Below are 26,970 nucleotides of genomic sequence, written 5' to 3' on the forward strand. Positions count from 1 at the left end.
TACCTCTCTGCAATACTGGATCTTTCCATAACTTTAACTATTGCAGTGCCATAGGCAGAATCTACAATACCTCCTGCTGTGTTTCAGGTATGGTGCGGGAAGTACCGACCAGAGGCAATGAAGCTCCGGATCATGTCCGGATCGCACAGCCCACCGTCATACAGGTGAGAAACTTTTCCTTGTAGAGTCTGATAGCACAAAAAAAAATAATGAGAAAAGAAATGCGGACGTCGAATGTCAAGGATCTAATATCTTAGGCATTGGTCGAACACCTCTATAAATACCGTCGTCCACTCTTCCCGAGGTCTTCTGCTGAGCGAGTTTGTGCATAGCGACCGATCTGTTTTGCATGTGACCGCCCCGGTTACATCAACAGACACTGCGATCGTCCCGTGTAAACGTTTGGGCACGCTCGTCATCCAACCTACTACGTTGTCCGGCCCCGTTCACACTACGGCTTTTCGGATCCGCAATCCAGTATGTCCTTGAGTGGCCATCCATCATCTGAGTTCCGCGCTCACATTCGCCGCGTCGCGGCTTTTTGTCTCCGATGTGTCGTCGCTCTGCCCCTGGAGCAGAGGGAAACTGACTGCCGCAGTTCAGGAGGCAGGAGCTGCGCTACTGTCGAAACGCTGAAGTCCTCACCCTTTTCCGTCGAACGTTGTCGAAGTTTTTGTGGACGAAGACCGTTCATATACTCTTGTAAACACTGGCACTTCCGTTTCCTTTATTGCCGCAACCCTTTGGCGCAAGTTCCGAAAAGTGACAACCCTTTCTCTGCGCACAGCCCCGTTCTGCTTGCACTGCCCGTGCAAGCAGAACGCGTTATTGAGCACGTTCACTACGTCGTTGAATTCATCGTCTTTGCATCCTGATCTCACAATATCATACTTGGCTGTGACTTTCTGTCGCGTCACAGCTACTTAATCGACTGCGCCGCGCTAAACTAGAGCTCTTTCCGCTGTATGGCGAGCCCGTCAACAACACCCGTTAATCTTGAAGCAAACTCGTCGTCAAGGAAGACATGGATTTTCCTCCGGCAGCGTCATTTCTTCTACCCGTACTGTGCAGCGACCTTTCCGTCGAAGTCGTAATCGTTGAGCCGTCGAACACTTTTCTGATTCAGAAAGCTCTTCTGCCTTATCCGACCCTCGCCGTTTAGGCCGGCTGCCGCACCCTTTTCATCCGCAATCCCATTTCTTTTCCCGTCAAGCTACTTCGAGGTAAATGTCTTGGATGCGTGCAACCCATCGATTCCCGAGAGATTTTCAACGAGCAAAATGAGTCGTCTACAGCCGTCTTCGATGCGCTGAGTGCCCTCAACTTTTCTTACTCCTCAGCTAATGATCTGTGGTGTTCATCTATCGCCGACGGACTCTCTCCTCTTCAACGCTCCGAGTTTCTCAATCTGCTGGGACAGTTCTGCAATTCTTTCGACATTGCCCAGCCTGCACTTGGCCGCACCACAACTGTGCGTCACCATATCGACGCTGGCTCTGATTCACCGCTGTGTCAACGAGCATATCGTGTTCCCGGCACAGAACGCCGCATTATTACAGAGCACGTCGATCACATGCTACGACGCGACGTCATCCGACCGTCACATAGTCCGTGGGCCTCTCCAGTGGCTCTTGTAAAGAAAAAGGATGGTTCCATCCGCTTCTGCATGGGTTACCGCCGCCCTAAGATCCCTCAAAAAGACGTACTATATATATCCCTTGTCGCGGATCGACGATGCCCCTTATTGCTTACAAGGCGCCGAGTACTTTTCATCTTTAGATCAGTGCTCGGGGTATTGGCAGGTACCCGTGGAAGCAACAAGACTGCCTTCGTTACGCCCGACAGGTTATATGAATTCACTGTCATGCCTTTTGGCTTTTGCAATGCGCCGGCCACCTTTGAGCGCATGATGGACTCGGTTCTGCTCGGCCAAGAGTAAGCTTTAGCTCGGGCCCAACTCCGACGCCGCCCATTCAAATACACGTAAAACGCAAAAACGATTTTCTGAGGTAACCCCTGGACCAATTTTAACCAAATTTGTTGCGTTTGAGAGATAAAGGTAAATTATAGTAACTGTTGAAAGCGGAGTTTCGATTTAGGGCCTGAATTTCGTAACAAGAATTTACAAAAATCCCGGTAGTTTGAAAAAAATTGAACCACAATGTTTCCAAAATAATAGCTCTGCATCGAGAACAGATATCGCGGTTCTGTGAGCGGCATCCATTAGATCATTTAAAGCGGAGAAATTTGATACGTCAATTTATATCTGATATGAATTTGTTAGGTTGTGTACAAGGGTTCTGTAAAAGCTGTTTTTCCATACAATTTTTTTTTATTTATGTTTAACATCAATTTTGTCCGCTTTAGATGTGCTATTACATGCAATTCTCAGATTTGTGATATCATTTTTTATTGCTGAGTTGCAGGGTTGTAAACTTGACACATTCGTTTTTTTAAAATGTATAATTTTTACCAATCTTTAATAAAAAATTGACGACCTAGATCAAAAATTCAAAACCGACAGTCACTAGATTTAGTTTTTCTTTTAAATGCAACAAAGCTCGTCAAGTTTAGTGCAGTGGTTGCCGAGAAAAACGAATTATCCTTCTACGTGTATTTAGATAGGAGCACCCGAACTAAAGCGTCCTCTTAGAAGTGGCACCTATGTCTTTGCTCCAGATTTCGCAACTTACCTTGAGCGCCTCCAACGCGTTCTGATATGCCTAAAGGATGCTGGGCTCCAACTCTGTCTCAATAAGTGCCGCTTCGCTGCGCGGCAGCTGACAACTTGCGGCCACATTGTGTCCAAGGACGGTATACTTCCTGACCCAGCTAAACCACGTGATGTCGCCAACTTTCCCAAACCGACGACAACAAAGGACTTAAGGAGCTTCGTTGGGCTCTGCTGCTACTTTCGCCGGTCTGTTCGTAATTTAGCCTCTGTGATGTCACCTTTGACACAGCTCCTTAGCAGTGCCATCGATGTATCTTCGTGGTCTTCCGAGTGCGACCACACGTTCTCCACTTTCGGCCGTCTCCTACTTCTCCCCCTTGCATTGCGTCATTACTACCCCACGACTTAAGTGCACACGGATGCAAGCGGTGTCGGTCTTGGTGCAGTGCTTGCACAACGGAAACCCGGCTTCACCGAATATGTCGTCACATATGCCAGTCGTAGCCGAACAAAAGCTGAATAAAACTGCAGTGTTACCGAGAAAGAATGCTTGGCAATAGTTAGAGCTCTCACCAAGTTTCGTCCATATTCATATGGCCGCGTCTTCGACGTTGTCACACACCAACACGCGCTGCGTTGATTGTCTTCATTGGAGGACCCAACAAGCAGCCTTGCATGTTGGGCTCTTCGTATTCAGCACTACGACATCCGCGTTGTATACCGTTCCGGCCGCAAGCATGCAGATGCTGACGCACTGTCCCAGTCACCTCTCCCTGCCGAGACTGCGTCTCTCCTTATCGTCGAACACACGCCGTGCTCTCTAGACATCGACACCGTCTCCTCAGCACTGCGCAACGATCCACTGAGCACTTCACTCCTCACGTTATCTCCGAAGCACCCAAACTCCAGATATATCGGACGTTGCGTAGTCAAGGTTCGCACTTCGTTATTCGTGGCGGCTTCCTGTACCGGCGCAACTACTCGCCAGATGGTCGGAAGCGAATTCTGGTCATACCGCGAACGTTTCGCTCTGAAATCTGTGCAGCTTTTCGCTCAGACCCGCAATATGCTCACGCTCGGGTCTTCAAGCCTTACGAACGCCTTCGGCATCTATATTACTGACGTGGGATGTACACCTTCGCTCGCGAGTTTATTTGTACGTGCCCTGAATGTCAGCGACGAAAAAGAAATACCTCGTACTATGACCGGTTCTTTGCAGCCGCTTCCCTGCCCTGCCCGTCCGTTCGACCGTGTCGGCACTGATCTGTATGGACCCTGCCATTCACTGCTGCAGGCAACCGGTGGGTTATCGTCGCCGTCGACCACCTCACGCGGTACGACGATACTGGCGCTCTGCCCACCGTCACGGCACAGGACGTCTCATCCTTCCTTCTTAACCGGTTATTTCTTCGTCATGGCCCTCCACGTGAACTCCTGAGCGTCCGCGGCCGTGTCTGCCTTCTGACGTGGTTGAATCGCTGCTTCATCAGTGGCACATTGTCCGTCGCACCAGCACGGACTACCATTCTCAGACAAGGGGTCTCACTGAGTGGTTTAATCGAACTTTGGGAGAAACGCTTGCGACCCATCTTGTGTCTAATCAGGCAAGCTGGGTCCTGGTTCTCCCCTTTACTACTTACGCCTACAACACTGCTACGCAAGTCACAGCCAGTTCTTTTTTTTTTCGTTCTTCCTATTGTACGGTCGCCAACCGCGTCATACTATAGACACCTTACTGGCCTAGATATATAAATTGGAGGTTCAGAAATATGGTCAGGCCCCAGCCCCCCTCTCTGCCACCTCCCCCCCCCCTCTTCAGAAAGAAAGAAAGCTTTCCGCCTATGGTTCCACTGCCAGCTTCGCAGGATGTTCGGTCGTGACACCTGCTAAATTGCACAATCCTGCTGATCTATTTATCTTATATCTCTGCTGATTGTTAACATGCATTCAAACTTAAGTGCAGTCATTTGCTGTTGAAGAAATACATGTACGCGACCACGAGGCGCACTTGTCTTGGCATGAGAAAATGTGCCACTCACAGATACTTGCACCTAAAGTTTCATGGAAAATTCACTTTGTTAGTTTCCTTAGATGTCATATTGTCACGACGATGAAATCAGTATAGTTGTTCGCAAGGATGATGATAATTACCTTGATGATACTGGTCGAATTTTTTTTTTTAGAAGTATGTATGACCATTCACAGGAGGTGTTAGATTCCACCTGTTCTTTTTCTTAGCAAGTGGAGATAAGAGCGGGAATGAAGAGAACGCTAACGTCTGAGAAGTGTGCATTGGACAACATGTACTTAAATGGGATGGGTTGGGTTCACGACATGTAGAGTGCTTGGATCCAAGTCTGATACCGCCGAACGAAATACCAATCGCAAACCTATTAAGGTGAAAAAGAGTAATATCTGCCAGAGCAATTGAAATTGAAGAATCATTTATAATAATAATAATAATAATAATAATAATAATAATAATAATAATAATAATAATAATAATAATAATAATAATAATAATAAACAAACGGCCACAAAAATTTAACTATAAACGATGATGAAAAAAGGAAAGCAAACAACCACCCTCAATGCTACCCAGACTAATTCAATAGAAAATTCTGAAGCGAGAAAGAACATGATCGAGAGGAAGCACAGACAGATAGATTTCTGAGGGAGCTCATTCTCATTACAAATTCTCATGGAGAAAAAGGCGAATAAAAGTTTGTCCTGCAAGCAAACCCCCGTATGTTCATACAATGGTCAGTACTGGTCAGTATAGACATATATATATACACAAACTTCTGTATGTATATTTCTTTTGAATACCCGTCTTACCGCGAAAGTTATTATGAAACAAAGAATATCGTAAATATTTGTGCTTATATTCAAGAAAAGATAAAAGAAAACGACATCCTTAGCGACTAATAGTCGATACCCCACTCGAATATTTCTGCATGGCAGTAACAGTAAACGCACAACTCGATTGGTCTGCTGCGAATCGGTACACAGTACTCGCCATACACATAGCGCGCACTGGCTTCGGAGTTCCGTTTGCGAAGCACCAAGGACCGCGTTCACAAAGCTTCTCGCTCTTAAGTGCTCTTTGCCATTGGCCCGCCGCCTTCGTTAATGATACTTCCAGCTTCTGGATTTTACCCGCTACAGTGGCTTAGCGGCTGTGGTGTTGCCCTGCTAAGCAGGAGGACGCGGGATGAAATCCCGGCTGCGGCGGCCGCATTTCGATGGCCGCGAAATGCAAAAACGCTAGTGTCCGTGCATTGGGGACACGTTAAAGATCCCCTGGGGGTCGAACTTAATCTGTAGTCCCCCAAGTCGGGGTTTTTTGCCTGTAAAACCCAGGAAGTCAACATTCAGCTTTTCGATTGACTGGAATTTTCTCTCGCGAAACTGTTATAGCGTAAAAGCTGTTTGTGAATACGGGTCCGTGGTTCTTGCCGGTTCTAAGCGCGGCGAGCATTCCCGCAGGGTCATCGGTCCCATGTCGAACACGCCCGAGTTCGCCCAGGAGTTCAACTGTCCGCCGGGATCCTCCATGAACCCCACCAAGAAGTGCACCGTCTGGTGATCGCGCCGCCAGACCGTGCGCTGCCGACGCCGTGGCACCGTCTCCGGGAACAGTGCTGTGCGAGAGGACACTATCCGGACCCGCGGTGCTCGGCTCCAAATTGGGCCGCCAAACTGTGTGTGCGTGTACCGCGCACAAGGCGGTCGGCACGAAAACAAGCAGTGCGAACAAGAAATATACCATCCGTGTTGTGTGCGTGTGTTTCACGTTAAGGTCGCTGCTACGGCGAAAGGTCCAGTCGCTCGCGCTAGATGTCGCGTTACAGGGTAACTGAGAGCAAGCACGTGTGTTTGTAGCATCGGCTGTCGCGGTGAATGGAAACGCAAGCTTGCTAGTTTAAATGCTCTCAGGTGCATACATCTGGCCGGCTGTTGGAAATTTTATGGCTGAGCAGCTCATCTCGTACACAATGAAATACACTACATTGCATTGTATCTGTTTACACTATTGGTGCTGTCTGTATTCGCTATGTGCGTTTATTTACACTTTTGGTATCTTTGAATAGAAAACGCCACAACCAAATTGGAATGAAAAGGGTGGGCGGAGAAAGCGGGGCGGGGTGCGCCGAGATGACTGTTGACAACAGCCAAATTCCCGTCCGCAGCAGTATCACTAGTTTCACGATGCATTTTGGCACTTCCGTGCAGCGACAAGTCATTTCGACTCTAGTCGTTAACGTCGTTTCAGTCTTTTCATCGAGCTCCCGAGGCGGCCCTTGTCGATCGCTGTTTGGTGACAGACCCGCTGGATTCTTTCCACCATGGCTGGTAGTCTTACCTTGCCCTTAGCTGTTGAAGGCGGAGCCACTAATGTGCATTCGAGCTACTATGTAAGGACTATAATTGATGCAATACGTGACAACCACTGTGTCGCGCGTCTCACGAAGTCTGCGTTAGGTACTCTTGCTTTCTCAGCCACACTGTGACTTCGAAGACCTCTGCCAGCCATGTTTCCTGATCAGCAAGACGACTCCTGCCAGATCCAATGTTTAGAGCGTTACGGAATGCATCGCTCAGGGAAACGTAAGCTCTCAAGTATGGGTTGTCGGCCCTTTCTCGAATGAAGGCAGCTATTGTGACTTCAGTTACCAAATCGGGCTTCGTTTGCCTTCCAGCTCTCTATTGGCATTGTGTTCTATATGAGAAAAAGCTCCAAGCCTCTGGCAATGCTTAAACCTTGTATCGTACGCCCATTTAGGTATTGCACTACGGTCACATAAAGCGAACGAGCGCAATCGGTTGTGTACTGTGTGAAGGGTGCGTTGTACCGTAGCAGCGCAACACTACCTTTAATTCGGTGCGATATAGAAATGTGGGAATGTACAAAATTACCAATACATATATAATAGTCTCTCACATAGTTTCGAAAAACCACGCCGATTTGTAAGCCAAACTTTGACTCAGTGAAACATTTTTGCGTTATATCGCGCCGTAATCTTAGCAACGGGGCTTTCATCTTAGTAATTCTGTTGATTTGTTGTCTGAGTTTGCACGAAATATTATTTTGATGCCTAGGTTACTCTCACCATGTTTGCATCGCTAAAGTCATGCCTTCTTTTTCGTTCTTTAAACACTGCAAATTATGTGGTATTTGTGTCGATATCAGCCAGGTCTTGCTGAATATTTCCATTCCATTAAAGCTTTCAATACTCGTGCGTGAGATGAACGAAGAATAAAATGATTAGGTCGTCTGAAATGCATGCGAATTTATTTGCCCTTGTCGCGCCGAAAATTGGTTTTTCACTTGGACAACCGATCGTCATTTTCATGTCTTTATCTCTCGTAACTTTTTACAGCCCTCGTGCCCACTAATTTATTTGCTTAAGCGAAGTATCTTCATAGCTGTCACAGTTTCGGACCACACACGAATCTGCGCTGAGAATGAGCACCAGACGTTTAGACTCTCTGCTCAATTTCTTCGACTCCGAAGTCAAATAGCATTGCACTTTTTCTTTCTTCTGTATCAATGCGTGTTGAAGTCGTCTCTTATGGTTCAAAGACGGCAGCTAATATTTGTACCGTCATACTGTTGTTGTAAAAAAGGCGCTCGAAAAATCAGAGGTAAGCCAAGGCGCCGCTGTCCGTAATATCTGAACTATTGTCAAGGTTCCGAGGCTTTATCAGCCCCGTACATCCTTAGTGAAATGTGATTTGCAGCATTATTTATTCTTCTATTTATTGGCCTTTATTTTCTGTACATTTGGTTGAATTTCGCATCTTGTGGCTTGAATATAAGTCGGGTTGTAATAAATGTCAAACATGCTTGATGAAATTTGGCCGCGCGTTTATAAAATAAGTGCCATCCAGCGCAGGCTGCAGCTTCGCTTAAGCCAGAAAGCGGCAACTCTAAAATCCCAAATCACTAAAATCCGCCTAACGTTTTCGTGCTGTAATGACCTAAAACTGCGTCTTGTTTTCAGGCATGACAGCAGTTCGAATACGCGCATGGTGTTGTGGAAAAAAAGAAGATATTCGTTCCCAAGCTTGCACATGTTTTTTGCTTGTACAGAAGTCTATATACTGTTCCATGTACATTAACGCACCTTCCGGGATTTGTGATAACGAGGCCTGCTGTGCTTTTGTGTCCAGGGGTACGCAAAATGTCTGGGCTCCGGGCGAGGTGGCTCCAGCGGACGTGACTGGTTTGAAAAATGTTTCATTCTAAAGATGTTCAACGATCAAGTCATTTCATACCCTCCAAAAGGAAATGGAATATTGCTGTAGCCTGCGATGTGCTCTACTCAAAGCGCTGCAAAGTGCATTACCTGCTTTTCTTTACGTACGGTACGCAGACGATATCTGACGAGTTCATCCATTTGGATGGCCTGATAGGTCGGCTTTATTGTACGCGTCGAATGCAGCCAGAACACCTCAACACATAATGCGGAAAGTGTGTGTGCTGTCATTTGATGTGGAGGAACTGTAAATTGTTGTCAGAACGAATTATGTTTATTTTAAAAACGACCAACAAGGCAAGTACACAACAGCAAAACAAACAACAGCGTTGTCCCCAAGTATTCACGCAAATATGTACAAACAAGCGCACCTTTCAAGCCTTCTGCGAACAAAAACTTTCGATCGACAGCTTTCGACCCCTTCCTACGATCGTCGGACACCACGGTGACCACAATAAAACGTACAGATTCTCAGAAAAAAAGTAGAAGTTTCAGCGATTTCCAATAAAAGAAAAAAACGTTAACCAGTTAACCGGGTCACACGGCCTCTTTGAGATTAAATGCCTAACCATAAACATAAACTCCGTTCCGCCTCAGCACCCACTGTGGAATACGCGGCAATAAAAATGGTTCTGTATTGTTGCGAGAGATGGCACTGAGAATACGTGGCGTGCAAAATCCCTTAAACTTATTAAAGTAGCGACACTCTCCTACTCCGCCTTCACTCCTCCTCGTTTCTCCCCCCTTCCACGCTCCCTCCTCGACCGTAGCGCCGCCTACACTGCTCGAGCGTAGCAACGGCGTCAATATGCGCTCCTCGCCACTCCGTAGAAGCTTCTCGAGCTAAAATGGCGCTGATGCACGGCGCGAGGTCCTACGTGATAGGCCAATAGCGACGCGGCGTTGGCCTTGGCCAGAGCGCGCGAGGAGGAGGAGGCATTCTTCAAAGCGTGGCACTACTTTACGAAGTTTAAGGGGCTTTAGTGGCGTGTAGTGTATCATATACAAGAACACTAGTTGCGTGGTCACCAGCCCTTGATGATGGCATTAAAAAATTCAAAGCAACACTTAATACACGAAAGATTCCGTAATCATTCTTTTCTCTTATTTTTCCTTACGGGGCCGGATGGGTGTCTTCGAAAAAGGGTTTGCCCTGCTGGGTTGTGCCGCGGTACACGACCGTTCTCGCTATCGTCCCCATCGAAATGAGGCTGCCGCGGAGCCAATCCAAACCCGCAACTTGGCTCTCAACAGCAAAACGCCATAGCGCCAGAGCGCCAGAGTGGGTTACCAAGAGCGACTGCACAAACATCGCGCCTCCTCCGGGTCGCAGGGTTCCTCACCTACAGCTGGTTTGCACCGCTAAAAAAATATCACTAAAACGCATTGATCTCGCCAAGCAAATCAGCCTGCAACAATGCATGCTCGTTGTATTGTCGTCAACCGTACGTTGCAATACGTTAGTCACCGTAGTGACATCGCCTGCGCCTCGTTAACACGCCATGCCTAACGCCAGTTGTTTATCTGCGCGACCAGTGCGAAGAACCACGTTCTTTCTTTCCCAGTCTTTTCTTCATTAGTGAAATTGTATTTCAACAGGACTGTGTATCGGCTGCACAAATGGCGCTATGCGATTAGTATGCTAGATAATATTACAGTATGCGTACATATATGATTTGATGTTCCTGCTCCAGAGAGAACGAGGCGTTCGCAGAAAATCTTGCATCATGATCGTTCTTTCGTGAGACAGGAACGTACAACGATCGAGTTCATCACTGCTGTAGTATAGTCATGCCTTCAAGAAACTGCTTGCTGAAGTGAAAGTCCAACCAGGTAAAGCATGAATAGAGATGCCCTCGATATCGGGGTGGACTTTTTAGAGCGCAGCTTTTAGGCGCCCGTTCCTGAGTTCAGCGTCGGCGTCCCTCGTCACCCGGTCCCCCGCCTCCGTTCACTTCATCAAGGACGCTTAATAACGTTTCTCTCTCTCTCCACGTAACCGCTCGAACACGCTCGTGCTCGGGCGTTGCTTATCGTTTTCTACCACAGCTAACTCGTCGGCTTCCCTCGGCGTAACCGCGCGAACGTGCTTGTGCCACGGCTCGCGCGTTTGTCGTCGTCAACTTTCCCAGCTGGCGCCGATGTCGCTTATCATGCCGGCGTTCCCATACTACCTCTGCGAAGGCGCTGATGGCCCATTGCCAGTCGGTGCGGTGATTTCGGTTTCGAATTATTTGCCTAAATATATCGCGAAATAAAAAGGCGTATCGAGCTGCGTTCAAATTTCGCATTAGGTAGTATCGTAATCGCCGGTCACTTTTTATGCGAAGCATATTACGAGGGCTCAACCCAGCTCCTCAGGCGCGGCGGTGACCATGAAATCACGTGACACCGTGACGTCACGACAGAGGAGAAGTGGCTTTGGCTCAACTCTTGCAAGACGGGCTGGGTGGGAATCGAACCAGGGTCTCCGGAGTGTGGGACGGAGACGCTACCACTGAGCCACGAGTACGATGCTTCAAAGCGGTACAAAAGCGCCTCTAGTGAATGCGGTGTTGCCTTAGAAACGAGCTGTTTCTAAGGCTCAGGCGTGCGACGCTTGCTCAGGCGCACATTTCGTTGCCGCGCCGAACGCTGCGTTGCTCGACGCTCACCGCGTCCAATGCGGGGCGCGTAGTCGCTGGCGGGTCGACGGGAACGCTGTCGCGTTCCACTCTTGAAGGCGAAGCAGGGTAACGCATGAGTTGTTTCTTCGTCTAGCCGAACCAAATATAGCCAAGGAACAGCAGTTCACCAGGCTAAACAGTGGTTCAACAACTAAAATAAAGGCTAGTATGCTTCGCATCCTGGGCTTAACCTTAGCTAAGCCACAGCCATTTTTTTTAATTGTTCACTCAGCTCAGTATTCTTAAGCGACGTTCAATAGAAAGGTACTTCAATGTATTTGAGCGAGGCCAGCTATTTACAGGAGAGGGGGAACGCAGTAAGCGGAGATACACAAGGAATTACGCTCCAGGCGCCGCATCCATTAAGTCATCCAAAGCGTACATCTGCACCGCTGCACCACTTCAAGACAGGGAGCGCCGCTTGGGAGTCAGAGTTGCCACCAGACTCGTCACAGATCAGGGCGACTGCAAAGTCGCGTACTCGCGGCCGATGTGAGACATCTGGACGTCGATGGGCAGCCGGGTATCGTAGAGGGAAGGTGCCTGCAGGATGATGCCGCACGTGCCTACCAGGCTAGCGCATGTGAAGATCCACAGGAACAGCCTGTCCAACACCATCGCCACGTATTTCCAGTCCTCGCAGTCCTGCAGTATCGACCAGCATGAACACGGGTCACCGTTATTGATATCACTTTACAGAAAAAATCGAAGCTAATGAGAACTTTTGCGAATTACGAAACATCTTCTTGACTACCAAGCGAATGAACGTGATCTTCCAAGTACAAAAAATATAAATTACAACAAATGTTAGTCATTTACCCTGCTCAGTAGAATAAATTTTGCGCGGTCTGACCGAGACTTGCTTTGTGATGTCCGAGAGCGTATATTGAATGCATACTTTGTCAGTTTTAGAGGGCAAACCAGCGACCGTGTGAGCTCGAGACAGTGACACTTGGCTGCAGTGCTCTGACATAGCTAGTCATGCATAGTAGTAGCCGACATACTTTCTGCGTCATGTTGGCTACATTGGATTCCACAGCCCAATGTTATATCGGGAAAAAGGAAGCAACAAATATTTAATAAGGCCAACGATTGTGGATCTGCTTTGCTGCGAAGCTTGCTCTCTCTGAATTTATTAGAAACTGGAATTGCCTAAATGTAATTCCTGGTAACTTGCAAAATAGGAGGAGGAGGGATGGATGGAAAAACTTTAATATAGGAGGAGGAGGAAAACTTCATTTGCAGAAAGGCAGAAAGTTTGGCATGCCACTCTGCGTCGGGGAAAGCAAAAAAATAGGAACGGAAAGGGAACAGGTGTCGACGAGAATAGGGATGCAATGAAAGCTGTCAACACAGCAGCATATTTGAATAACAAAATTGAGTACAGTCCTTTGTCGTGCAGAAATTATACCATGGACCATACTATTGAGGTAAGGCATCTCAGGTGAGGCCAAACACCCAGAATAAAGTACTCCGAGAGTGGTCAAAATAAGTATTTGCGGTAACATCCCCGCGTTTTCAATGTGACAGCTTCCATTCACAGCGATCTGCACGGGATGCGGTTTTTGTTGGCAGAACCGATTGCCATCTGTGACCATCGCGGTCACGCAGTCAACACGCGCTCATCACGACAACAAAAAACAACATTTCTGAAATTGTCGTTCAACACTGCGGCACAATAAAACCACAAATGTATGACTCGGGCAGGTATAGACGACGTATTGACAAATTGTAGCACAGATAAACATAGACATACTCAAGAAGCAAGATGACGAACGAGGGCTTGTCTGTTGTCTTTCTTCTTGTGTCTGTCTATTGTTATCTGCGTTACCATTTGTCAGCATGTTGAGCCAACAATCCGAAATAGCTGAAGTCCACTTGACGGTTCCTTCGCAGTCACTTTTACCACATTCTCCCTCTTTCTTTTTCTCGATCCTAGTACATTACAAATATTTGCTGCTCTTTCATGAAATTTGCTGCGTTGCGGCTATTAACATGTCTTGCATTGCTTACATAGTGCGCTATCCGATAGTTCAGTTCGTGCGATATTTTGGGCCCCAGGGTGGATGTCATCGTGAGGGTCATATGGACGACTCGTTTATATACAGACAAACGCTGCCCCAAGAAGGGCTCCTTCTGAGCCAATCGGTGAAAACGCGACGACAGCCTGGGTACGCACGCTCTCGTCGTCGTCCTCCTTGCGTATGTGGTCCGCGATGAAGAGCACGCTGTCGATGGCCCGGCGCACTTCCGGCGTACACGAGCCGGCATCGGGAGACTCGGACTGCTGATGGTCCGCGGCGGCGGCCGAAGGAGGCACCACCGGCGCTGGCACCACCGGTTCAGTGGGCCGCCGTAGTAGCAGCAGCTGCAAAGGGTCGACGGGCGGCTGCTGGCGGTCGGCCGCGTCGGGCCTCCGCAGTAGCAACAGACGCGGCATTAGGTGCACGAACACGCGCCGCACCCAGGGCGCCATGCGGTGCGTCGATGGTGAGCGGAAGTGCACGTTGAGCACTCCGACAGTCACCGAGATGGACAGCGTGACGAGAATCATGGTGAAGAGCAGGTACTTGCCTAAAAAAAAATTAAAAGCAAATATCATTCAACATTTCTAGATTTATTGAAAACACGTACCAAGTTGAAGGCCACTTAGAAAAATGCTGTCAAAATATAGCTTGACGACGCGTACGCACGTTTGTGCTTGCGTATGTATGCGTGTAAGCACGTGCGGCCGTACGTGTTCGCAATTACGTTCACTAGTGCATAAAGGGCATCACCGCGCGTGCCTCGCAGTGCAATCGTCTGAGACGCTTGCGTGCATCTAGCATGCAGCCGGTGCATGTTATGTTTAAGCTGAAAAGCATCTACTGTGCGGATTCTTTCTTAGCCTGATAAGCTCTCTCTCTCTCTCTCTCTCTCTCTCTGTTCTATTACCGACCCAGTCATGAAGCCGGCTATTCAACATAAATCACTTGCCTAGAAGCGGCACAGCCAGTGAAGTGGGTGGGATGATCTCGGCGAGCAGCAGGAAGAACACAGTGAGTGAGACGAGAATGGAAATGCAGAGCGTCACCTTCTCGCCAGAATCCGAGGGAAGGTAGAAGACTAGCACGGTCAGGAACGAGATGCCCACGCAGGGGATGATGAGGTTGACCGTATAGAAGAGCGTCTTCCGGCGCATGGTGATGTTGAAGGTGATGTCCGGGAACGGCTCCTCGCAGCAGTCGTAGAACTCGTTGTTGTATTTGGCAGGCACGCGCAGGATATCCCACTCGACGGATTTATAGAATTCGCTCATGTCGATACCCGTCTCCACCACGGCCACGCCGGGACGCTGCTTAACATGCTGGAGATCCACCTGCGCCCAGATACGTCATTCAGAGCCATGACATAAAATTACGACGGCAATGCGTCCTCATCTTATAAAATGTTTAGTGGAGTAACGGTCAGAGGCATCGAATGAAAAAACATCCATCGAAAGTGACAAAGAAGAGGGTGGGAACGAGATGTACTTGCGGTTCCCCACCACCTATTGGTGGTATTCACTGGTGGTATTAAATGCTATTCACTGCGTGCTTGGAAGAAGCATTTAAGCTCGTAAACTGGGAAGGCTTACGAGTAAGGATCGACGGCGAACACCTCAGCAGCCTTCGGCTTGCCGATGACATTGTTCTATTCAACAACACTGCAGACGAGTTACAACAAATGATTGAGGACCTTACCAGAGAGTATGTAAGAGTGGGGTTGAAGATTAATATGCAGAAGAGAAAGATAATGATCAATAACCGGGCAAGGGAACAAGAGTTCAGGATCGCCAGTCAGCCTCTAGAGTCTGTGAAGGAGTACGTTTACCTAGGTCAATTAATCACAGGGAACCTTGATCGTGAGAAGGAAATTCATAGAAGAATGAAAATGGGTTAGATCGCATACGGCAGACATTGCCAGCTCCTGACTGGAAGCTTACCATGATTGAAAATGAAGGTGTACAATAATAGCATTTTACCGGTGCTGACACATAAGGCAGAGACTTGGAGACTGACGAAGAAGATTGAGAACAAGTTAAGGACCACGCAAAGGGCGATAGAACGAAGAATGATAGGCATAACGTTAAGAGACAGAAAGAGACCAGTTTGGATCAGAGAGCAAATGGGTTTTGCCGATATTCTAATTGACATTAAGAAAAAAAATGGCGCTGGGCAGGTTATATAATGTGCAGGTTAGATAACCTTTGGACCATTAGGGTTACAGAATAAGCACCAAGAGAAAGGAAGTGCAGTCGAGGACGGCAGAAGACTAGGTGGGGCGATGAAATTAGGAAATTCGCGGGTGCTAGTTGGAATCTGTTGGCGCAGGACCGCGGTAATTGGAGATCGCAGGGAGAGGCCTTCGCCCGGCAGTGGACATAAAAGAAGAAGATGAAAATGATGATGATGATGATGATGATCACCTATAGTCTGCGGGAGCACATTCTCGACTGACCTTCTAGCAGTGACTATCGGCAAGTGAGCTTTCAAACATTTCGTGTCGACATGATGGCAGGAATGAATGACTGAACACATTTATGTGGCACCATACACACAGAGAAATAGCGTACCAATCTATGCGCTGCGCCTTGTGCCCAAAACTTCCTTGCACAAATAACCGCAAGCAGTAAAGTCTGTTACAGCTAAACACAGCCATCACAGCGATAGGAGAGGGCGGGTGTATTCACAATTGTTACGTCGATTCGGTTTTTGAGTAAGCCTGCTTGTGGCACTTTTCAAGATTATTGTTTCGTTCAGGCAAGAGACGCAAAAGACCACTTATGTGTGGCGTGAGTAAGGAGCGAAATAAAATATTATTATTGCGATAGCAATTATATGGACACACCAGACGTATTTGTGCCGTCGCCGGGATGGTCCTCAAAAAGTCCGAAGGCGATAACACCGTCGCCGCGCGTCATATGCTGTATGTGCGAGTGAAAGCACGCGAGGGAGGCCGAGGATCACGGTTCAGTATGGCGCATACGAAGGAAGAAAGCGGAGAGGAAACGCGCCGCGCCGTCTTCCTTCGCGTGAAAGGCCGTGGGGGATGAGAGGGAGGGGGCGACGCTGTGCTCCGGCAGCAAATGCGCATTTCGGGACCGGCGCGCGCATGAAGAACTGGCGATCGTGGCTCGATTTCGCGCGCCGTATGTGCTCGAAAGCGGGGAGGCAGCGCCGGAGGGAAGGGGGCGTTTCGAGTCCACCAACAAGTGCGTACAAGATAGGCCGCGCGCAGTTGCGCGCGCCCTATCTTGAAAGGGATCTGCAGACGGCTCATGCCTTTGTGTGCGCTGTGTTCTCGCCGCTCTTGCGTTGTAGCGATAGACCGCACGAAGGTCCGTTCGCTCGCTGCTGCTGCCGGGCTTGCCCACACCAGCGTTTTGACAGCGAGTTTCCGCGTTCATCGAATGTGATGTGTTCATGTTGGCTTGAGCGCGATGATACCCTACTTGTTAATTCAGTAAGTAAGCGAATGTTTCCAAGTTTATATGGTCGATAAAACTACTATTCTTACTTCGTGCAGCTATCTACTAAATTGCTATCGCAATCGATGCTTCGCCTTTCGGGCGAAAGTGTGACTTTTTTCACGATTGATTACTTTTCTCATTTATTAAGTTTTACCGTACATTAGGAATACTGCACATTCACTGCAAAGATATGAGCAAAATATAAGAACAGAATTCCCACATTTTTCTTAACTTCCCCATATGACTATGGTTTTGCCTGTGACCGTAGTGGTGTGATATTCGCATCGCAAACCACCCTATTCATGATTGACGCACCTCAAGGCCATCGTAGGTCCAGGAGCCAAACTTCATGAGGCAGTTCTGCTCGTCAAAGGGGAAATACTCGACGTCGATCTCGCAGGTGCTCTTGTAGAGAGCGGGCGGCTTCCAGACCACCTTGCCTGTCGAGTACACGGTCGCTTTGTTCATCAGGATCACCTCGTAGTTACCGTCCGCACTGTGCCCCGCGTGGAACATGAAGAAAAGATAGAAAAGTCGTGCAATAAAACCGTTAAAGTTGCTATACGTGCATCACTTTACTTTTTGTCATTGTTCGCTTTCACCGTGCTATTAATTTTTCACACTATTACCATCTTGCAAGACGCGATTGACTGTATATGTACCTTCACCAACAATCGCCTAACCGATCAGAGTGCACCACCGCGCCAAATACGGAGGTATAAGCGTTATAATCTGAAAAAGAACACTTATCCTATAATTGTTCGAACAGCAAGTCCTGTGATGATGCAAGTCCGAACATTAATATCTGCTATTTTTTTCACAATACGTATTAGAATGTCCCCAGGATGAAACTTTCTGTTTTTCAACGCAGTAACGACAATCGTTACTGTCTTTCCTGGTATTCCTGTTCGTATTGATGCACCGTGTTTATTGCCGAGACCACGTGAGCCCTACACACTGCTCCGGAATGTACAGCGTGGTGCCTGTATAGCGGATGGACTCAAGCAGTATTTCATACGACGACAGCCGACTGTGTTAAGAGCTTCATTATTTTAAGCTTCCGTTCCGAGCACAGGGCTTCCTTCAAAAGTTACTAGATGAAACTGGCGCTATTGACTACGGGAGCTGCAAAAGTGACGTTTCATAGTGAGCATGGGAATGTTGGGCAGTAGGTGGATTTTCCTACACGTCATCCTGCTGGCTTCAAACGGCTTTGTGGCTTTTGCGAATTGAACACCTTCAACAACATATTGCGTTATAAATGCAACAATTCATAGTTATTGCTCATGTACGCAGAAAGCAATATCATTACTGTATTCTGAAAAGTATGAGTTCTTGTAGATGTAGAAAGATATACGCGTAATAAAGAACATTACAAGAACGCTCGAATTCAGAGACAAATCTATAAATCTACTGGCAGATGAATGATATCAGTACCAGAGTTCCCACTAGTAATTTTTGTAGGAAACTCTAAGGTGACGAGCACAAGTTCTCCCAACAGGCGCTTTCGATCCTTTATTTCTTCGTAACCAGACTGCTTGCCTTCGCCCGAATACGTCCCAGGTGGAGTTATACAGCAATCACGTCACGTATAAGGCACGAACGAATGACAATTAAGAAACGATAACTAGGCGAATTGGTAAGTACGCATGTTAAAATTCGCAGTGCGTGAAAATGCGCGCTGAGACGAGATATCCGACCGGTGACGTCAATTTCAACATGTACGGCGTTTTTTTTTTTCCAAAGCAATCTAAAAAAGTATCGAATTCACAAAGAATTTTTCTGTAAGATTCGTTGTCACTAGCAGGTACCTTTGTATCGCCGCCTTTTCTATTACGATTAAACTGTGCTGGTTATACTTGTGCATACCGATATCTTCGAGAATGGAGGCACAGAATCGGTAATTGGTAGACTAGCCCCGATTATTGTCACAGTCTGCCTCCAAGGAAGCTGCTATAGTGTAACTAATCCAACACATAGATCGTACATGTAGTTGCCGCCATGTGTATGCTTTGACAAAGCCATATTACAGAAATGCATTAGAACTTGGCATTGGGGTCATGCGTAGCTTCGAGCGGCTGTTCTGCTGCTCAGTAGACAAGAGTGCATTCACCAAGTACACGACTTCGCACCATGTCATCGCCTACTTTATCACATCTCGCTGTTACCTATGTGATCAGTCCTTGGAAACAAAAGTATATCCTCCAAATTCATCATCAACTTTATATGTGCACAACGAGTTATCACAACAATACTCAACGCTGGGCAGCAGTGTGAAGTGTTCAGCACACTCAGACATTGTGCCGCTTAGTATGAAATTAAGACCCCTATAAGCCGTTATTTTATTACGTCTGCGGTTCGTGCGCAAAATACTGTTTTTAAAGACCAGAATAATCATATAAACTACGGACTTTATCCAATAAAAATGAGTAGGAGTTTATATAGTCCACCGTCATTTGGTGCTCACTTGTTGAAAAGTACGATGTCTGGAAGCCAGAGACTTTCTGCCGGAACGTGGATCATGTCCACGCCACCGTAGTCCTCCGGGTTCCAGCGGAGCTTGTCGTCTTCCCACACCTGAAGCAATGAATTAAAATAGAACTGCTTGATCTGTTTATTTTTCTTACGTTCAGAGACTGTCATCGAAGGCAAGCAATAAGCATGCATAGTGCTACACCTCGAATGAAATATAACGTCATACTTCTACAGCCTTATGACGCATTACCTGAAGCCCAAGACGGCAAGTGAACAAGGTGAATTTGTGTTGGCCAACTAAGCAATTACACTCTCATATGAACTGAAAAGAGCGTTACTGAGTATCCCTCGAAGATCAAGCCCGCCTCTACATATTTCGAGCAGAGCCTTAGCTCTCAGGTTGTTATACCGACAAGCCGTGGACTTTCAATAAGACAAAGTCTTTCGGCATGAACCTGTACATGACCTGTACATTTACACTGCAAGCGCACGCTTGGTCTGTCTTCCTGATCTAGCAACTGTGAGTCCTTCAAAATTTGAGAACGGTTAGAGATTCGGCCTTGCATGGTACGACAAACTGCAAAAAAGTGCGCAAATAAAACACCGGACTCATGCAGGACATGCGTCGTATGCTTGCTCAGTCCGTGCTTTCCTTGCAATGTGCCCCCCTCAAGGGCGCTTCGAAAGTGCTACACTTGACGTTACATTGTTACAGCACTGTGAAATGCCCTCGTCGGACACACCCATGAAAATACCTACCTTTTTGAGTCGTGTTATGTCGTGTAAAGACGAGTCCTTACATTTTTAGCCAGAGACTTTGCAGATGTCTGCACAGGGCCGCTATAACGTAAAGCTATTCCAAACTTTTCTATTCTGATTCTGCAATCAGCCCTCCACGATTGGTCAAAAAAATTTGGAGCCACCACCCATGCGGCTGTCTGTCACGCGACGTCATGAAAACTGCGCAAACACCTCATCTAATATGATATGCTCACGCTGATTATGCATGATTACACCGAACGGAAGAAAAATAATAATTTCTGATTCGGCGCATTTCTCGGCATTAGCGAAAAAGGCGTTTGACAATTGCTATGGGTCGAACCTTTTCGGGCTGCACCCACTTTGCCCGTCTGTCACGCGACGTCCCCAAAACCGCGAAAACTCCCCGCGTCAAAGTGATGTGTATGCGTTAAAAACGCATTAATATGCCGAACAAAATTGAAAGTATTTTTCTGAATAGCCGGGCACTGCCCCGTTCCGAAAGAAATAGAAGATGGCTGCCCGCCGATCGCTGTGGCACTGGCTACTTGAAGCTGCCGTGGAGTATGGATTTATTTGCGAGTAATAAAAGATTTTGCGTGGCCGTATGACATTATCGAGACCTTTCAGCACGTATACGGCATTGATCTGTCAACTCTACCTTGCTGAGTATTTATTTTAGCGGCATCTTTAACCAGCCGTTGCACGTCGCGGCGATTTTCGACCAGCCACCGCAAGCTAAGTGGAAGCGGACCAATCCCAGACGCCGGCACCACCCTCTTCATCCGGTTATCTACTTTCACTGTGCTGGCTTAGCCCCGTCGAGCCTCTCTCCACTTGGCGTGCTCATCGCCTCTTCTCTACCAGTTAGATAAGAAAAACTGCTCAATATAGGCGATGCTATTCGCTTTGAAAGCAAAAGAAAGTGACATCCCATAAACGAGAAGGACATTTGATTGGGCTTTTGAAACAACGCTGCTAGTTACCGCCCAATGCTTGCGTCGGTGGTTACGTAAATTTGTCGTCAGGATATTGGAACAAACGCAGATTGGAATAGTTTTACGCTATAGGGCCCCAGGTCTGCATACTCGGTAGGTCAGACAGACCTATGTCTTCTTTTGGATCTCCTACTTCCTTTGTCTTGGAAAGCCCTTTTATACAAGCGGGGGTTCATGCCACTGACGCCAACCAACGATTGCGCGTATTACGGTCTGATCTGACCATGGGGCAAATGCTTTAAAACTTTCCACAAGAGAACGAAAACAATATTGTCTTCTGCGACAGTCTGTCGGAAGTGGGCAACGTACGTCCGCTTGAAGCTAAATTGACTAATAGCTGCAGTATTAAAGACTGGTATGTAAGGAGCCGCTGTAACCTCACACGGACTTGTTTTCCTTATTTCCTGCGTCAATGTTGATGAAGAGCTTTTGTACGTCAGGCAAACATGGCGGGTTTAGCATTGCAAGATTTTCCCACTGGTTTCCGCCAATGGCTCGGTGGCTCAATCACTGCAAGGGTGTACTGGCCAAATAAGCCATACATAACACTAACATGTCTGTGGGTTCTAGGCATCGGCCACCTTAACGTATCCAATGTGCCTGAGCGTGTTTTTCATGTGTCTTTCGTTGACTGCCAGACGTGGAAGTTGTAGGCTTCTTTCTTTCGCTTTGTGCAAGCATTTCTTAGCGACCAGGTGAAGTAAAGGGCAGCGTCAAAAGACAAAGCAGCTGCTTCGCGAGGCGTGCCTCGAGAGAACATCATGCCCACGGCTTTTTATTTATTGAGTATGTCGCTGGGGGCGTGTACTTTTTATTATCTTTTTTTGGCGAGTTTGATGAATGTGCATTAAAATTTGCGTCGCGTTGATCTAGTTTTCAATTTTCAAAAACAATTCAATATAATAAAGCTTTAGGGTCAATTCCTGGATTGATCACGTGTTCGAACAAATGAATCAGACGAACCGTTACCTATGCGAGCTCCATCCTGCATAGAAGTACCAACGCCACACTCATTTTCGATGACGTCGTTAGCCCTTAGACTCCGAGCCACTATGTCTTGCATTGTTCCCTTCGTGCGCGAGCGCAGATGTCGCTTAAGCCTGCAGAGGCAGTGGGTGTGCTGCTATCGCCATCTTAATGGAAATTAAACCGCGTTAGTGTGGCCGTGAGGCCCTCTCGCGGAAGTTTTCTGAAGCCTGTCACATGGAGCGAAAATGCAACAAGGCTACTCGACGGTATGCATCCTGTGCCTCAAACGAGTTCGTAAATTCAGAGTGCACCAAAAACAGTCATCTCGCTTACGTCGCTAAGTCGGGCTCTACTGTGTCACGTGTTTCTACTTAGCCACAGCTCAGGCTCAATTAAAACCAGCGTCCTCTGTTTCTGTTTGGCGAAAACAGGTCAACCTATATGGAAACGGGTTTGATCGGGGTCGATTTTGCCTTCAACAATGGTAAAAAGCAAGCAACTCACCTGTTCAAGCCATATGTTAGTAGTCATGACCTGGTGCTTGAGGTTCTGCACAAAAGTAAGCATGATAGCGTGAGGACCATATTTGGCCAGGGAGGGTGGCCTGCGTTGGACACTTACAATGTCGATGAGCTGTGACAGCTTTAGGCCGACGACGATGGTCACCTTGTGTGAATGATTGCCGACAGGACGGATGAGCCGGTTGTAGTCTGACAGCAGGTCATCGTGTAGCCGCTTCGCTTCGCGCGACGCGCACGCAGCGGCCGCCAAAAGCACCAGCCAGAGTAGCATCATCGACTACCACGTTCGCGCCGGCTCCTTCAGAGCTCCACTGCGTCAACGCCTCGCTCTGCAAGCACCGTCCGGCCTCCCATCGATCGGCTCCGCCGCTGCCGCGGATGCTGCGGCGCACGTATTGCTGCAGTACGCATGTAACTTGCGCGCACTGTCAGTGACCCTTTTTGAGGCCTTTCGTGGTCAGCAAAGTCGCATCAGCGACGCCTGCCGGCTGAATGTTTCCAAGCCTCTGCCGTTTGCGCAAATTGGGACGTCTAGGTTCAAGTGAAAGCAGGCAGGGGGCATCTCGCACTGTTACTTCCTGCTGGCACCGCCATCTGTGGATGTCTCTTTATGTCTAGGCTGGTGACATGCTTCCTTACTGGGCCTGTTTTCACAGCCATGGCCGACGGGGCATCGATCCTGCTGCACCCGGCGCAGATATCGTCTCGGGTCCGAGAGCCCGATCGCAGGAAACGCTCTCGGTGCTCCCCGACACCTCTCAGCGCAGCAGGCGCCTTCGATTGCCTGCCGTATAGCGGCTGCATTTCGCCGGAGCAGGAATGCGGAATCGCCGCCGGCGTTAATGGGCATAAAGATGCTCCGACTCGGGCAAATTAATCAGCTGCCCTTCAACGACTGCTTGCGGAACGGCAACTCCCGCGCTGCTTCGTATTGCTGGAAGCATGTGGCCGCAATTCTTGCGCCATACGGCGCTCAGCAATGCTTTACGCATGGACACTTACCACGGTGAAGTTAGTTTCTTAAATATTTCTCATGGGAATCGACGTGAGAAGAAAAGTTATGGCTTAAATCAGTGCAAATGAGCGCTAATCATCGAGCGCACGCCCGAGGCCCCGAACTCATCGTCAGACTGGGCCTCTCAAATGCAATTTACTATGCCGCGTGCATCGGAGTAGTGAGAAATTCGGGATGTCTTTGTAGAGGAGAAAAACTGCCAGAGAGCAAGAGAGGGAGAGAGAGAGCTTTTATTGAAAAAAAAGACAAGCTTGGTCTCACCTGATGTGTTAATCATGTTATATTTCGCGCTGAGGAAGAGAAAATTATAGATGAAAGAGTGCCGAATTATGCAGTAATAGTGAATGCTGTAAATTTCAAGCGCTGGGATCTTCAAGATAGCTATATCGTCCCCATTTTTCGTGGTGGAATACACAAAACTAACACCCTGTTTCCAATCCCCTTTCGGAGAGTCGTAAAAATCCAGAGCGGAAGAATCGATCGAGAAAGCATAGTGAATGTGTCTATGATCAATTAAGCCCAATTCAGTGCGGATGATTATTGCGCGCTGCCTGTGCTATTATATACAGAGTGCTCCCTTTAGAAAGTCAGGTAACATCACCGACTCTTCAAGGAGAATTATCCCGTAATTGAGGAAATGGTTCTTCAAGCTATCGGTGCCGGTAATACCCGAGCCTGTGATGCAACCTCTCGCTCCTCGCTTCATGCCAGCCGACATGCAGGCTTCGAGGTGTCTGGCGGTTTGTTCGTGGAAAATAAGAGTTTTCGTCTAACACTGGGGGGGTATTCTGTAAGAGTCCACCTAGCGGACTGTCCATTTCGGCCGCTGCTAACGAATCGGCTAATATGTAGCTCCTTACCCCTGTACAGATGTGCTGGTAACCCACTCTATTCTCTGCTGAATTACGCAGTGAAACAGGAACCAATACCTTAATATCTGCATATCAGCAAACATACACCTCCTAGCGCATAATTATTTTATTAGAGCGAAGCTTTGCATACCTTCTTTCCCGTAGTTTGGTGGGTCTGCTCGGTCCGCTTCTTGCCGAGCAATGTGGACCGGTCCTAGAGATAGTGCAATAATAAGTTTGGCTCATCCCGGAGATGGGCTTGATGAAAAGTGAGCCGATCTCGGAGACAACTGAACTTTCTTCACTCATAAGAAGAGTTCACAGCTCAAGGTCCGGTCCTCTTTTGTTTCTGTACCTAAGTGGTTTGCTGGACTTAGAAGAACCATCATATATACAGTAGTCCCTCTGAAAAAAAATACTAGTCGGCAAAAGACGGGCACTTGCTTCATACCACCGCGCGCAGCATAATGCTCATTCGGCACTGTGAGCTTTAAAAATCCCACAGCGACGCTGTTTGTCTCTCCATAGACCCTCTCAATTTTCAAGTCTGATCTTCGAGTCTGATCTCAAATGTGACTTCAAAAATTATTTCGTTTGTGCGAAAGTGAGGTTTCGTTAATTCGCGCAGATGCCGAGTAGCGTATTCTTACGTTGCAGTGCTTACCCTGCTGCGACAAAATTACACTGCATTCATGAACATCATTTTTTGGCGAGTAGTTTCCTACTGGACGTGCGACTTGTGAGATACAAGAATTAAGCCCGTGATGGTCAAAGTCTCAGAGAGAGAGAGAGGGGGGTGGGTGATGCAAGGAGGTTAACCAGACGCGCATCCGGTTTGCTACCTTGTACTGGGGGAAGTGGTATAGGGATGAAGCGAGAGAGAGCGAGGGGACATAGAGAGAGCACTTGCGCGCTCTTTTAAAGGCTCGCACCGAGTCTACACACAGTCGCCAAGACCTATCGACTTGAGGTAGTGCAAAAACGCTTCCGTGGCTTTCTCTCCGTAATTACACGCGCATTCGTCGCACCCACGCCGCACCACCGCCATCCTTCTCGCGGGAGGAAGCAGTGGCATTACGCCAGTTACAAACCGCAACTTTTCCAAATCTTGTCTCTCTCAATAAATTCTACCCACACTGTTATGCAGATCCTTGCCCTGGCTGTAGCAGTTCGCCCGCAATCTTCCACGTCATGATTGAGTGCACTGCAAACCTCTTTCCTCCCTTGCCAACTCTCCTTTACCCCCTACGCAACAAAGAGCTGTGGGACGATGCGCTCCGCGACGGACCTCCCGAGGTCCTCCGAGCTGTGATAAAACGGGCTCGAAACATTGCTGGAATCATCTTAGGGACCCTGGACTGAGGGTTCCTCCCACACTGCTCTCGCCATTGAAATATTATTAATAAAGATGTTTATTAATAAAGACGCGTGCGGCCATGCACCAAGGATCTTCTATTCCGAAAATGGTCTAGAGTCCAGCTGGTTCAACGCTTTCTGGAGAGCTTCACGCTCGACATCGTACTGGGGACAGAGACATAGGATGTGTTAAATCGTTTCTATAGTTCCACAAAAGTCACACATGGGCGTATCCCCATTCCAATGCGGATCGAGTGGGCCTTCGTAAAAGCCATCCCGGAGCCAGAGGCGACACATTACTGTCACCTCAGAATTGGAAACTTTTGATGGAACTTGTGGCATTAGGCATGCATCAAGCTTATGAAGATGACGTTTCGGGAGGTTGGGAGAAGACCAGTATTTGTGTGTCAAAACTGAAGCTTTCTTGCCGCGTCGTTTCTGTATAAGGGGATTGGAAGTGGTCGGGCTTGCAGGTGGGTAGACTGAGCGGCTACGTCGGCTAGGTCATTACCAGCAATGCCGGTATGTCCAGGTAGCCACTGGAATATAATTTCGTGCCCTTTAGCGATAGCTTGACGGTAGTCTTCTCTTACTTCATATGTCAGCTGCTCACGAGTCCTGTGGTATAGGGCAGAATGCAGACTCTGAAGCGCTGCCCTAAAGTCGCAAAAGGTGACCCACTTCTGGGGCGTCTCTTGCAGGAGGTATTTGGCGGAAGCAAGCAGGGCTGCAAGCTCTGCCACCGCTGATGCTGTAATGTGTGACAGTTTAAATTTCATTGTAGTTTTCGTAGCCGGAATGACAACGGCCCCTGAAGAGCTGGTTCATGAGACCGAACCATCGGTATAGATGTGTATTCGGTTCTTGTATGTATCATTGATTAATAGCAGCATCACCTGTTCCAGGGCTATTTTTGGGTGATTGACCTCCTT

The 26,970-nt window shown here is 47.9% G+C and overlaps 2 protein-coding genes across 4 annotated transcripts in view; one reads left to right on the plus strand and one right to left on the minus strand.

The window, feature by feature from the left end:
* Positions 1–7,958, plus strand: part of Nep2 (Neprilysin 2) — a 126,944-nt gene extending 118,986 nt beyond the window's left edge. For all 3 annotated transcript variants that reach the window (XM_065427564.1, XM_065427563.1, XM_065427565.1), the window contains 2 exons: positions 88–164; positions 6,164–7,958. In XM_065427564.1, coding sequence (XP_065283636.1) covers positions 88–164; positions 6,164–6,263 — 177 coding nt within the window. In that variant the 3' untranslated portion in view covers positions 6,264–7,958. The remainder of the gene's footprint in view (positions 1–87; positions 165–6,163) is intronic.
* Positions 7,959–11,860: 3,902 nt separating this feature from the next.
* Positions 11,861–23,252, minus strand: LOC135898550 (acetylcholine receptor subunit alpha-like). Its single transcript, XM_065427566.1, has 7 exons — positions 22,917–23,252; positions 22,800–22,844; positions 19,562–19,671; positions 17,410–17,590; positions 14,580–14,961; positions 13,783–14,177; positions 11,861–12,248 (listed from the first exon to the last, which is right to left on the minus strand). Exons 1-7 carry the CDS (start codon positions 23,088–23,090, stop codon positions 12,060–12,062), a joined length of 1,476 nt encoding a protein of 491 aa, XP_065283638.1. The 5' UTR covers positions 23,091–23,252; the 3' UTR covers positions 11,861–12,059.
* Positions 23,253–26,970: the final 3,718 nt, after the last annotated feature.

The sequence above is a fragment of the Dermacentor albipictus genome, chromosome 2 (genome assembly GCF_038994185.2).
Source record: "Dermacentor albipictus isolate Rhodes 1998 colony chromosome 2, USDA_Dalb.pri_finalv2, whole genome shotgun sequence".
Taxonomy (NCBI): domain Eukaryota; kingdom Metazoa; phylum Arthropoda; class Arachnida; order Ixodida; family Ixodidae; genus Dermacentor; species Dermacentor albipictus.

Excerpts from the sequence above, each read along its gene's own strand:
- LOC135898550 (XM_065427566.1), bottom strand. The coding sequence starts at position 23,090 with ATGATGCTACTCTGGCTGGTGCTTTTGGCGGCCGCTGCGTGCGCGTCG. Across the intron at positions 19,672-22,799 it reads CTAACATATGGCTTGAACAG|GTGTGGGAAGACGACAAGCT; the intron begins GTGAGTTGCTTG and ends TCATTGCTTCAG. Across the intron at positions 12,249-13,782 it reads AGGAGGACGACGACGAGAGC|GACTGCGAGGACTGGAAATA; the intron begins GTGCGTACCCAG and ends TCGATACTGCAG.